Consider the following 13,930-nt stretch of genomic DNA (forward strand, 5'->3'; position numbering starts at 1 on the left):
GGGGGCGCGTTCCCTGCCCCGGAGGGGACTCTCCTTGCCCTGACATAGCCCTTGCGCATCTTCATACAGCCCGAAACGGGGATAGGCTGTAAGGCACTCATTTTGTCTTCCCACGTTAGTAACAGAGGCGTCAGGTTGCCATTTGCTGACATAAACTGTAGCAGGTAGGCAAGTCACCCTGTATACAAAGACAAAAATTGACCCGCGTAACCTAAGGAAACCAGGTAAGAAAAGCAAAACATCTCTTGCAAGTAAATGTCTGGTTTTGGAGGTCCTAAATTTTACTTTAATGAACTTACCCTCTGAACTTGGCCAGTGAAGTTCAATCTCCAGAAGGAAATCTTGTTACTTTGTCCCTTCCAGAACAGGCCATGGCTGCATTTACATTGGCCATAGAGAGGTGCAACATTCACCACCACTGACCTAGAAGCTAAACTAACTAAACCAAACTAAAAAAGCACATGGTGCTAAGTTCTCTGAGCATCTTCACCAACAGAGACCACTGGTTTAGAAAACAGGGACTGAGGATGCTCTGTGCTGGGAGATCGAAGCACAGGAACGGGAGAACAAGTGTGCTACTCTTGCATCCAACTTCTTTCCTGCTCAGGAATGAAACCTTGAAAAAGCATGAAACCATGCTAAGTCACATCCCCCTCGCAAATACCACAACTGCAAATTGCCAAAGGAGTTATGGCTCAGGCATGTATCTGGTCTCCTTGACCTAGGATTCCTACAAAAGGAAGAGGAACGTAGCACCAAGTTACTGAAAGGAAACTTAAGTTTCAGTAACACTGGGTAATAATGACTTCACATGCAAATGGCTGTAATCCATTTTTACAGAGTGCAAACTATGTGTGAGGCATTGGTCTCTTCAGGTTTTAAAAAGTAGCATACTTTTCCTTTAGCATACAACATAAAATGCCATATAAAGTGAACAGAAGGATAAAAAAAAGCCCACAAAACTCACACACCCCTACATCTGCAGAACAAGACAAACATACCCTTCCCTACCTCAAGTCTTATGATTCTGACTCACTCTGTGCCAATCAAGCCTGTTGCGTTTCTTTACCATGCTATGTGATCTCTTACTACTTAGCCCCTCCTTCAGAGCTCCTAGCAGGAACACCTTGTCACCCTAAGGAAAAGCTGGTCAACAACATCATCTTCTTCACTATTACTTTGTTTTCAGTTTTCTGCATGGCATGTACAACAATTGCATCAGTAATATCACAGCTACTTCTCACAAATAAACACAAATCCACACACAGAGAACTAATCAGGCACAAGAACTCTAAAAAAACTCCATCTATATTTGAATTCCTGGCAGACCTTTATTTTTTCTGCAAGTAGAGCATTATCTCCATTAGGAACAGTTTGTTGAAGATATTTGAAGTCAGCAGCTGAATTTCCTAAAGAAAATTCAGCTTCTACACACCATTCTAGTCACCAAAAACTTCTGCAGATCTCAGACCTAAGAGTAGACGTGTTTTCTCCCTCCTGCTCACCAACTCTTCAGAGCACTGTTTGTTTTAAAATTACAGTACCCATTTTGAAAGAATGGGTGTAAATTTGCATTAAGTCTTCCCTGTCTGCATAATTAAAGGTAACAATCCTGCAGGATTTCTGGTTTCATGCATTCTAGCAAGCTAGCTTGCTGATGAAGCTTTCCTGACAAGTCATGGAGCCACACACCTTTAGGAGCAAAACCAGGAATCAGGAAGGGCAACGATCTCCTTAGTAGAACCAACACATGCTGTCCGGGGAGAGGCCACGTTGCTGCAACTCCCTTGAACACATACCCTTCACTTGTCACCCACATCTCATCTGCTGCTTTTAGCCACCTCTTCTGCAATCGTAACTGCGGCAGTAGTTGTGTGTGCACCATACACTGCGTGATACTGTGGGAACTGGACTCTGATAAAAGTTCTCCGTAAGACTGCAAACAAGGAAGTCACAGCACGTGCCTGCTGCATGCTAGGCAGCAGATGCTACCTTCCAAGGACACAGAAACTCTGCCAAACGAGTGGAAAAACAGGAACAGCTAACTAAGGGAGCAACAACCCCCCTGTGGAATTCAGGACAACTTCAAATACTGATGAAAGTTACTACAGGAATGGAAGGGTAAAAAGGCAGAGAGGACTGCTCAAACCCGCTGTAGTTGTAGGCTGAAAGCAACACACTGCTACTACATTTATTTTAGTCTTTAAATTATTAAACTATGAATGCAATTAGGGAAACTGTTTAGATCTTTCACTTTTGTTCAGAAATTTATGATTTGCCCTATCTATATTAGCTTTTCAAATGACAGACTTCCACTCTTGTCAAGCTTAACAAGAAAAAAAGCTAATCAGGAATAACTGCGTTATGAATACCACACAATAAAGAGTTAAAGAAAAGTGAGGGAGCTTTGTGAAGTGGTTAACACTTTCTCATGTGAGAGATGTCCTGGTTTTGGCTGGGATAGAGTTAATTTTCTTCCTAGTAGCTGGTATAGTGCTGTGTTTTGGATTTAGCATGAGAATAATGTGATAACACACTGATGTTTTAGTTGTTGCTAAGCAGTGTTTATACTAAGTCAAGGACTTTACAGCCTCCCATACTCTGCAAGCCAGGAGGTGCACAAGAAGCTGGGAGGGAGCACAGCCAGGAAAGCTGACCCAAGCTGGCCAAAGGGATATTCCATACCGTATGACATCATGCTCCATATATAAGCTGGGGGGCAACAATTGCTGCTTGGGGACAGGCTGGGCATCCATCAGCATGTGGTGAGCAGTTGCATCACTTGTTTTTTTTCCCCCTGGGTTTTGTTCCCGTTTGCCTTTTCATTACAATTAATTATTATTATTTTAATTATTAAACTGTTCTTATCTCAACCCATGAGTTTTCTTACTTTTGCTCTTCCGATTCTCTCCCCCATCCCACCGGGGGGGCAGGGGGGGAGGGTGTGCGAGCAGCTGTGTGGTGCTTGGTTGCCAACTGGGGTTAAACCACAACAGAGAACAGGTAGTAAGAAAGTGGAAGGACACAATGTAAGCCTTTCTACTCTTTGCCTAGCTTTTATTAAATAGTACATACAAACTTCTTTTGTGCTTCCAATAGAGAACATTTTTCCCCTATTTGTGTGAAAAAAAACCCAAACAACCCAAAACAATAGGACTTTAAAAAAAAAAAACCACCCACCCCCCAAAAAAAATTAAATAGCGAGTTTCATGGAGCTTTATTTCACAAAGTTTCCTCTCCCTAAAAGGACATGGAAGTAAAGTTTGTTTCATCTATATCAATTAAGCATAGCAAATTAGAAGTCAGTGTTTTCTAATTAAAGATTCTACCTGTGGCCTAAACGGGATGGCGGAAGAGCTTCAGCAACTCTTGCAGAGGCAGACTGATGCATTATAGCCACAGCTTTTTTTCCTCTGCCCATCTGCTGAGGGTTTGCTCCCCCACCACACAGTTAGCAGAAGATACTATGCACTTGTGCCTCAGCTACTCTACCGTAAAGTGCCATGTTTCAGAATAAATCACTGGTAAAGATGAACTAAACTACCAGACCTTACAGTGGAATGAATGAAGTACAGGCACATGTTTACTTCTGCTGACATAATGAGTGAAGAACCAGAAAAGCTGACTCCCTATGCCATTCCAGCAGCAGCCGCATCAGCTCCCTAAAAGTCCAGCTTGTGCTGCTGCTTGCTTGGTAATTATCAGTTGTAAAGGTTATGAACCCAAATTAGAGCTTTTGTCATACAGTCCACAATGGGTTTCCATGTGTAAGTTACTGCAAGTGAAGCCTCTCAGCCAAGCATAGAATGAAAACAGAACACTCTCCAAAAGCTCTTTTTCATTTGAAAAGGAGAAACAAAAAGCAATTATATAGAATAGAAATCTGCAGCTTTGACTAAAACACAGTGATCTCAGAGTACCTCTTGGTCACAGGGACCAACTGGGACAGGAAAGCCCATCATCAAATCACTTACATGGGAGGCAATTCTAAACAGACACTGGGAACAGAACTGTCCCAGCACTGTATACTCCCCGCAAAGCCTCTTTCAAGTAAGGTAAGCAGTGCTTGCACCCTCCAGAAAGCAATGCCATCTTCTCGTAGAAGAGTGCCAACTTCTCGGTGGGAGACGTTACATGTGCAGGGAGAAGAGTTCTGCTGAAATGTCTAGTTAGTATCTGCTTAACTTGAGTAGTCAAGCACTTGTAGAGGAGCACTGCGGGAGTGGGTTTGGTGATGTTAGGGTTTGGTTTTGTTGTTTGTGGTTTTTTTTTTTTTTTTTTAAATTAAATCATGCCACACATGGAAGGTAGGGGCAAATCATTTTTCCAGGCATCCACCACATTGCCGGCAATGAGATGTGCCACAACAGCAAGTGTTAGCTCTATGCAGCTGTTACCTATAGGTCAATGGCATTTAAAATAGAAAATCTTTCTTACACAGTGTTATGAATAAAATTGCACTTGATTTTGTTAAAAACTCATAGCACTGTAACTTTTCCAAATATTTCCTTTCTGGCATCTTAAATTTTCTTCATTAACAGGAACTTCTCTCTAAAAACCTCTCATTCATGTTGGGACACATACAACAGCAGTAAGCTGTTATCTACCAGAAAACGGGTCTGTTGTTCCTTCAGTGCTTATTTTTATCTGTCCCCACCCTCCCCCCAAAAAAGGTATAGGCAGTTCACCTCTAAGTGTCATCGTAACATTGAAATATAAACTCCTCAAGCAGACATTAAGAATTTTAGTTTCACAGATTAAATATTTGAAAAGTTACAGAAGGTGCTGGGATAGTACACATTTAAATTGCTTAAAAATCCAAACTTGCAGCAACTTTGTAAATTCAAATTTCCGAAAGGTTTATAATGTCCTTGTGAACTTCTTCCACAGCAAGACGCCCTCATGACAATAAAGCATCAAACTTCCAAGGCTGAGATCAGGAAACAAATCAGCAGGATGCACTTGCCCCACCAAGCAACTTTAAAAGAGGCGTCTCCACTTCCAATAGCAAAAAGCTACTCCTTCATTCCATTTTGGACCTTTCAAAGTGTGTAATCATTCTTTCCTGGAAAATAAAAATACCCAGTGTTGTCATTTCCCCCAATAGGTTTACATTATTCAGAAATAAGGTGGTATGCTTTGCACATTCACAACAAATGGACACTCGTATGCATTTTAAGTCAGAAGTCCAACTTACACAGCAGATATACCACTTGTTTTAGAATACACATTTAGAATACACGTTTGTATTCTAAGAAGTTGTATCATGGTTGTCCCCACTATTCTTCCCCCCGTTGTAGTATTTTACTGCTGCACTGGCAAGATCAGAGAGTCCAGTTCTAATAAGCCAAGTCCTTAACAGCTGACTCATGACTCCTTTGGCATGTCAGAAGACTGATCTGAACTGAAGATTTGGTTACTGACCTCATCTGAATCCAGAAGAGCTGGAAGAGCACTGCACGGGGGCAAAAAAAAGAAAAAAGAAATAGTTAACAGAATTAGAGCACCCACTGAGAGCATATTATTGACAACCATTTTCAGCCTTATGTTTCACCTTAAGCTTTTTAAGGCACAGGAGAGCAATAATGAAGATAGACCTTTCAATTAAACAGACAGAAATTAGAGAAAGACAGACAAAAGAGGAAGAGCCCAAGGAGTATCCTCAATGACCTTCACAGTTTTAAAATTCCTTTTTTCTAAGCTTCTGTTTACCAACTGAACAATTTCCAAGTTGCCATGAAATAAGCTGCATCATTCATATGAGAACACTGCTGAACTACACTAAAGACATTTACAATATGGGACCATATTGTAAAGACACATCCCAGAATCAAACAAAGTTACACTGGTACCATAGCCTTTTCAGCTACAGTAGACCTTCCATCTCTCTAATGGTAGCTCATCTCTTCACAACCCTCATCAACGTACTTTCAAGAACAGAAAACCCTGCAGCAGACTACCCCAAAGTGCCCTTTCCTAGCTTATACCAGTCAAGTCCTTGTTTTCTTAAGGAATCCTACCATTCTTCAAAAAATGGTACTAGAAAAAACACTAGAACTGGGAAAAACAAATTCAATTGAGAAAATGCACTTTTTCATCCTCTTGAAGCTTCACCCAATTTCTTGTCTTTAACTAACTTCAAGCAGTTTTGTACTTAAATCCAGAGCCTCTGCCAAAATTACCTGTTCAGATTTGTGAACATAATTAATCTGTGAACTTCTGTTTTGCTATGAAAAATTTAGACAGACTGACATTTTTAGGACGTAAGAGTTATTAAAAGCACAACAGATATGGACTGCCTACGTAGCTGACTACGTTGCCAGAAGCGAGTGACTCAGACATTCCAAATAAAGTTGAGATCTAAATTACATTATTTTGTGGTTTACATTTGGCAAGATACTCAAAGGACTTTTCAGCACACTAAACAGAGAGAGAGGTGTTTTGTTCTTTGTTTTCTGGATTTATTTATTTAGTTTTAACTTCAGTGAACTGCAAACAAATCAGTCAGTGGTTTCACAGTCCAAGACAGTATTCCTGAAGTCAGCATGTGTTCAAGTGGCATGAACCATAAGTCTGACAGACTGCACAAAGCCAAGTGGAAGCATGCTAAGAAGTCAGAGGCCAACTCCAGGCTGAACTCAGTGTCTGCTCATGTAAGTGCAGCATACAAGTTCTAAGGCATTCTAATGTATTTGTGTTCCTGTGTCCAAGGAGCCTGCTTTTATTGTGACTATAAAAATACTCACACGTCTGTCACTGACGAAGGAACATTCTCCTCTACCCACTTCAGGTCATCCTCCTGCTACAAGTACAGAAATTAAATAGAAAAACAAAAGTCAATTTTCCCAAAATTCTGTCACATGCAAGCCTTTTTCTTCTCAGCCTACTTGACAAAAGCCAATGTATTTATAATGTCAGTTCAAAAAAAAACCCCAAACCCAAAAAACCCACCTTCAACTTGGTTTCTGGATTACAGAAAACATTCCAAGAAAAAAGAAAAAACAAAAACCCACCTATAACTTACTGTCAACTCTGTAATAGTCTAATGGTGACTAGGAAAAGCAGGCCCTCAGGACACTTTGGTTACTTACATAATCTAGTTTAGTCTCCCACCATAGAATATTATCTTTAGAAGATGTTACAGATGAAAAATTATTATAAAAAGCACAAGCTAGATCTTGCAAAGGTAAGTTAAACTGTGTTGTCAGGATTTCTCATTTCTATCTGATGAACACTCTCTAATTCACAACACAAGCACACTTGTTTTGAAGTTGGAGAACTGAACCTTTCTGATCCCACTGTCCCCAAAATAGGAAAGTTTGATTTTTATGTTATCCTCAGGTAAGTAGCATACAGTTGCAACCAACCTTTGAGAAAAAACAATGTTAATGACAAAAAATATTACTGCTATTATCATTAATTCCTACTGGTTCTTTCCACTTTTAAATTTATGCATTAATTCCATGAAAAGATTCCGAGACATATTTTCTACCTCCTAGCTGAATGTGAAACCACCTCTGCTTATAAGCCACATGGAAGAAATGCAGATATATTAAAAATGTTCCACCCAGACTATTTCGGTAGCTACAAAATAATATACAAATCACCCCATTCGAGTAATGAATCACAAATCTCAAAATTAGAAGGACAATTAATTTATTTAAAAAATGGTTCAGCCTCCCTCTCAGCCTGACAAACTTGTTAAAATAATGTATTATTCATTATCAGAACATAGTATACAGTTCTATCTATACAGGATTGTGCAAGCTTTCCTAAAGAACAGACTGAATTTTAAAGCTTCCATTGCACTTACAGGAAATTAGATAACAACCTGTATTTACTTTCTTTTCAGAAGTACTGTAAACATATGATACTTTGACTCACTCCCACTCTGAAGCAAACCAGGACACTCACATTTATAGGCTGAACACCTTGCATATTTGTGAGCTACTGCTGGGGGGCAACCAAGAGAGATGGATCTATATCCTTCAAGGTAGGAAGGGCATACTCACAGCTTTGTTTGCTTTTACATTTCCATTTGGCTCTTGCTTTGTACCTCTCATTTTCATCCCCTCTGAAGACAAAAGAAGGAAAAAAGATTGGGGTAGCTGAACTGTAATTGTTCATAGACTGAAAATGAAAGTGTTGAGTGTTCATTCAGAATATTTCATCAAATCCAAAGAGACAGAGTAAGACAGACAAATTAAGACTATGATGCTTTCCCTTTGAAAGGCTTGTATTTTTCTTGACAGGTGGAGTACCTAGTTTTTCCTGAATTTTGCAATTTTACCTAGGAAATATCAATTTCTAGTCCTTTTCTTTAAGCCAGACATAAATAGCATAGCACTCAAAGACATAGTTGCCCAGAGAGGCTGTGGAATCTCCATCCTTGTACTCAAAAGCCACCTAGACAGAGTCCTGGGCAACCTGTTCTAGGTGACCCTGCTTTGGGAGGGTGGTTGGACAGGACGATCACCAGAGGTCCCTTCCAGCCTCAACCATTCTGAGACATATGCAACTCCCCAAATTTATTTTACCTGCTGACCAGCCATTTGGTTGACTTAAGAGCTGAGAGGCAACATGCACCTCCCAGCCTGGCAGACAGCCAGATACAGCTGATTTGGCAAGTGCACCTAAGGGATTACACACTCCTCCTCAGCTCCTTAACAAGTGAAATAGCACTGATACAGCCCAGCAGAATTGATTTGCGGACAGACAGCAGCAGCGGGTATGTCACCCTACCTTTTACACAACTTATAAATAATAGTGTTACAAGGACAATAGACATAGTAGGGAAATGGGAGGCAGGGAAGAGAGAGGGTTTTATAGTAGGAGGGGAGTGAGTGGAAATAAAGGTGCAACCTAGTGTTATAAAGCAGGACTCTCTCATTCATATGTAGTTTCATGAATATGTAAACATATTCATCCATATGTTTACAGTGGACATTCCTGTACTAGGCCCTAGTATGGAAAATGAAGAAGACTGAAGAGTTCAGAGAACAGATAATAAATGAAAATCCTTAAACTGGATTTTGAAAGAGAACTGGAAACTAAACCACTGCCTAGCAATAATATCCAAGAGATCCTCACGTATCCATCACCATGACTGGATCCAAACCTATGACTTGACATATTTAATAAAACAAAGTCCAGTGGACACGGTAAAGTAACCACAACAGGAGCAGTATGTACAATGTCATCTAAAAACCCCAGAATTAAACAGGCAATATAAACACTAAACAAAGCCAATATTTCCTTTACAATTGCATAGATCAATGGCAACAGGGAGGCATTGACTCTGCTTTTACAGCAGTAATGAACTTTTTGCCAGAGAACAAGAGACCTCCCTCCACAGAAGTATCTCTTCAACACTGAAATTAGGTGGGGAAAAAGTTTTTCTGTTACCAAAGCTTTCCTTTAACATTGGCTCTTTCTGCTCATCATCCTCCTCCTCTTCAGACAGTGGTGAGAAAGCAAACCTTTAGGAGGGAAAGAATGAAAGCTATCTTAGAATAGTATCTCCTGCCACCCAAGAGATTCGTTACCCCGACATTCACATGACTTGATTATTCTGTGTAGTTCATTGTTTTTAAGACCTATGTTAAACTACATAATCAGAAGTTTAAGTCACTTATTTAAAAAGAAGTTCACCACCAGGAACACACTGATTTTTATCTATGTGACTTCCTACACTTACTTTTCCTCAAGCCCCTTCAGACACTGCTTAGTATCCTTATGGATCAGCATACAGCAACTAAAAATCACCCACCAGTACTTCTTTGGATAAAGAAGCATTCCCAAAAAAGTATTTTGAGAAAGAGGTAAGAAAAGCTGAACCTTTGGTTGTTAGCAGATGGTCTCCACAGAATCATGATGACAAAAAGGATCATTGAAAACAATAAACGCCAGATGGCATCATCCACCCATAGCTCCTGCCAATCCTGTCAAGGGAAACAACAGCACAAATAGAAAAAGTTGTAAAGAAAAAGATTCCATGTCCTCAGCTCTTTCCAAGGGTGAACTATAGGCAGAGGCTCGTTTCCCACAACAGTGAGAATTTTAGCATATGGTATATTACTCTAGACATAATCCACAGAAAAATCTGTTCCAGAAGGCCCAATCTCACCTCTTACGCTGCCAAACGTAAACTTACCAAGAGGCAGCAACCGCAGAAAGCATTCAATATAAAACTCACCGACTGACAGTCCACCAGCCTAAACTTCATGGTGGTCCAGATGATAAATACAATAGATGCTGCAAGATTAAAACAAACAAGCTGCTTATTACTACAAAATATGCTGATCGAAATATACTACTAACAGGACTGTGTTTCCCAAACAAAGGGCAAAGACCTAAATAGTGAATTCTTGGAATCCAATTTATTAGTTTTGGAAAACAAGAGATTGATTTATTGCACTGACCTTATACAGTAGTTTAGGCACAGACCAGTATATTTTGTTCTTGGTTCTTCAGAGACACAAGGCATAAATCAAGTATGAAGTATTTAGCCAAATTCCTCATCCCTATTCACTATTCTTATACTACTTCCATCTACTCTCCAAACCATGGTTTCATTATCAGTTGACAAATAAAGCCTACCTTGAAGTAAATGAACCATCTGATCTGCCTGAATACCTGAGCATTCAGACCTTGACCCATAAGAGTCAAATTATGCTCTCACCACAGCTTTAGAAGATGAGACTTCCCTCTGCTAAGGTGTTCTATGATGACTAAGAACCAGATGCTGCAAGGAGTTTAATCAGAGCTGTCAATTAAAAGGAATGCGCCTTTTTGTTTGTTTAAATAAAAAAGCACAGTGCTTAGGAGTTTTCTGCTCATTGTATGGATAGCATTTCCAAATAGATGACGAGCTGAGCACCTGGAAGCACCAACAGATTTAGTCTTGAAGTTCAGTTCATCACTACTACAAATGGAAAGAGAATCTGAATCTGTATTCTTCCAGAATAGAGGGCATTATGTTGTAATACTAAGAATACTGTTTTTCCAAGAATCACTCTGGTCTTCAGACATCTTAAAAATCCACAGTGATACTGTGATTTTGGCAAAAAACTACCTCTGTGAAGTTAACAGCATAGGATAATAATCTTTTGCCCCCGGCAGCTTTAAGAGGGATGAAAGTGCTCCATTAGAGGAGCTGCATAGAACTACTGATCTTAAGATCAGGACTAATAATCCATTGCCTCTGAAGTATCAACATAACACTTGGCATAGACCCACTATTAGAAATGGGTCAAGTGTTAGAAATACCAAGTACTTTGATTGCATTTACAGAAAAGTCACCAAACTCAGAAGTCTGCTTTAGTGATCAAATCAAGCCATATATGGAAATGGCAAGTGCTCTTACTTGATTAACGTAATTTTCTGCTTACCTGCTACTGCCAATATGAGTGTGTTGGTGAAGTGCCGATACAAAGAGAGTTTCACAACATTCCTTCGAAGTTTTAGCAGTTTCATTGTTTGAGTTAAGCTGATGAATATGTATGGAAAGTCAAGGAAAGCCTCTGAAGGGACAAGCTGGTCACAGACTTAGGAGGACACAGATCTTATGATCAACAGCTCTCCCACCCACACACTTAGCCCTCTAAAAAGGTAGACCAGACTCAGTAGAAGAAAAGTTCATCCTATGACAAAGGTGCCAAAAAGCAGGATCCATCCCTTTCATGTTTAGTCATCTAAACCTAGAACTCTTGTCACACAAAGATGGTATCCAAGCATCTATTTTGGACTATGGCCCAATCCTCCAGAAAAGTGTCAAATGTATTTCTGATAAATGGAAAATCAAGTCTGAAGTAAAAGTGAGTTAAAATCCCATTAGACAGTGCATACACGTCTTCACCCGTTTGCCTACAATTTTATTTCCATAGTGACAAAACAAGTGCTTAGGAGAGACATCATGGTAAGAGAGAATTGGGGTTGTCATGGCTGGGCAGCAAGCTATTCACATTTTAAATAGAGTTTTGTGATTGACTTTCACTAAGAACACTTTATAGGGATTTTGCTATACATGGCTTTGAGTTTGGCATTTTACAGCAGTTGCTAAAGTCATACAAGATTATAGTTGGATGTAATATGTCGAGACACCAAAAAGTTAACACTGCCCCATTTTGTCACCTAACTACTTCAAGATGAGTTCTAATTTTTACAGAAAGCATTTTAGGTTTGATGTTACTAAGAAACCTTCTCCCCAAAACATAAACGGAGTCTGTTGTCCAAAGGCTACTACTATGGTATTGTTACAGTGCTACACTAGAACAAATTAATTTCATACTTCAACAATCAGAGACTGGTAACAGACAGACTTAACTAGTCTATGTTCAGGAGCTGCTCTAACACAGATACCTACTGGTTACCTAGTTTTCCTTGCACTGGCTGTAGCAGAAGCTTACCTGAACACTCAATTACAGAGGTTCTATCAGCTTTACTGGAAATAGAAAACATATACTTGAAGCCAATTTTAAAAAGTTCAGCCAAAAAGACTCCCAAAAAACCAAATTTGAAAGAAAACACACCGCACCAAGTAAAATAGTGAAGGATATCCACCAGCACAGGGCAGTATCTAGGAAAGCCAGGGGAATAAAAGCCAAGGAGGCAAGATCATTCTGGGCCTGGAGACAAAGAGAGAGCCAGTAAGAACAAACTGAAAAGGAAACAAGGTACAGAAGAAGTGAAGAGGGTCAGGCTATTTTACGAGAAACCACAATGCTTCTGAGTTTTACTACAGAAGCAGAGGTTTTGAACCAAGAGTTTAGCCCAATGCACAGAGGGGAACTTACAATACCACATTGTCAGTTCTCAGTTCTCCACCAGCAAGTAGTTTCCCAGATTAAGTCAAATCTAGCACCATTAAAAGGAGCCTCTGTTGAGGCTATTGCTGTGACAATGTGCTCTGGCCACTTCCATTACAGAAAACTAGCAATCAGCTTGTTAGAAATGTAGTAATTAAATCTTTTACACTATCCATGGACGAACTGAATGCTCCACTGGCAACAATGAGTTTGGCTGAAAGTGGCAAAAATTGCCTTTGTGTGTACATCAAAAACTATCAAAGTCCTAACTGAAACAAGCAAATCACCTTTTATTCCTTTTAAGTATAAGACAGAAATAATAAGCTGTGCATAAGCTTGTAACATTCTGCAGTTTATGAAAGGATATCCACAAAATAATACAGGCATCAATCATGGACAGGGCCAAGTTTGCTATCAGAGCCACAGTGTCATAGAAAAACTGAAAAAGTACCAAATATATGACATGTTAAATACCTTATCCCAAAATACCAAAAGCAGAACAACAGAAATCTACATCCTGAGATGCACTTCTTAATGAAGCAAGTAGCAGCACCACTCACATGCACTTCCCCAGGTACAGCCTCCAAAATTGGAGTGGTGGGGTGGTTTGGTTTTTTTTGGTTTTGGGTTTTTTTGGACTTATGGCCAGGTGACCCAAGCTGTACGTTTCTGTCTGCAACTATCCCTACCTAATCCGAAGTATTAGACACAAGGGTCCAGGCAGAATATAGTGTCTGAAACCTGACTAATCAGAAAACTATTAGAATTATTTCAAAATACACAGAATTACATCCTGATAAATGGAGAAGACATCAAACTTAAAATAATTGTCAATAATCCATATCCACAGTCTGAGTTTAACCACTTGTCTCTGTTCCCTTCTTTCAGCATAGCCCTGGGATTCTCCCTTAGCATATAAGTAAATAAAGCCAGTAGTATCTGGGGCATATGAGAAAATTCAAGCAGTTATTACTGACCCCTGTGACTCTAAGAACACCTTCCATGCCAGAAAATAATAGATAAAGGGCTCCAGCCATGACTACTTTGTGAAGAGTAACTCCAAGGCGAGGCCTGTAGGAAAACAAAGTGAAATTTAGATTTGGGGGGGGGGGGGGGGGGGGGGG

General features: G+C 39.8%; 2 protein-coding genes across 2 annotated transcripts in view; both read right to left on the reverse strand.

Annotated features, from left to right (window-relative positions):
• VPS39 (VPS39, HOPS complex subunit) overlaps positions 1-2,698 on the reverse strand; it is a 31,112-nt gene extending 28,414 nt beyond the window's left edge. Inside the window, exon 1 of the mRNA XM_009277618.2 lies at positions 2,686-2,698. Coding sequence (XP_009275893.1) covers positions 2,686-2,698 — 13 coding nt within the window. The remainder of the gene's footprint in view (positions 1-2,685) is intronic.
• A 2,033-nt stretch (positions 2,699-4,731) lies between these two features.
• TMEM87A (transmembrane protein 87A) overlaps positions 4,732-13,930 on the reverse strand; it is a 24,600-nt gene continuing 15,401 nt past the window's right edge. Inside the window, exons 11-20 of the mRNA XM_009277619.2 lie at positions 13,784-13,877; positions 12,558-12,626; positions 11,391-11,499; positions 10,196-10,254; positions 9,838-9,941; positions 9,406-9,479; positions 8,013-8,074; positions 6,747-6,802; positions 5,425-5,455; positions 4,732-5,065 (exon numbers count right to left, since the gene is read on the reverse strand). Coding sequence (XP_009275894.1) covers positions 5,024-5,065; positions 5,425-5,455; positions 6,747-6,802; positions 8,013-8,074; positions 9,406-9,479; positions 9,838-9,941; positions 10,196-10,254; positions 11,391-11,499; positions 12,558-12,626; positions 13,784-13,877 — 700 coding nt within the window. The 3' untranslated portion in view covers positions 4,732-5,023. The remainder of the gene's footprint in view (positions 5,066-5,424; positions 5,456-6,746; positions 6,803-8,012; positions 8,075-9,405; positions 9,480-9,837; positions 9,942-10,195; positions 10,255-11,390; positions 11,500-12,557; positions 12,627-13,783; positions 13,878-13,930) is intronic.

The sequence above is a fragment of the Aptenodytes forsteri genome, unplaced genomic scaffold (assembly GCF_000699145.1).
Source record: "Aptenodytes forsteri isolate BGI_AS27 unplaced genomic scaffold, ASM69914v1 Scaffold146, whole genome shotgun sequence".
Taxonomy (NCBI): domain Eukaryota; kingdom Metazoa; phylum Chordata; class Aves; order Sphenisciformes; family Spheniscidae; genus Aptenodytes; species Aptenodytes forsteri.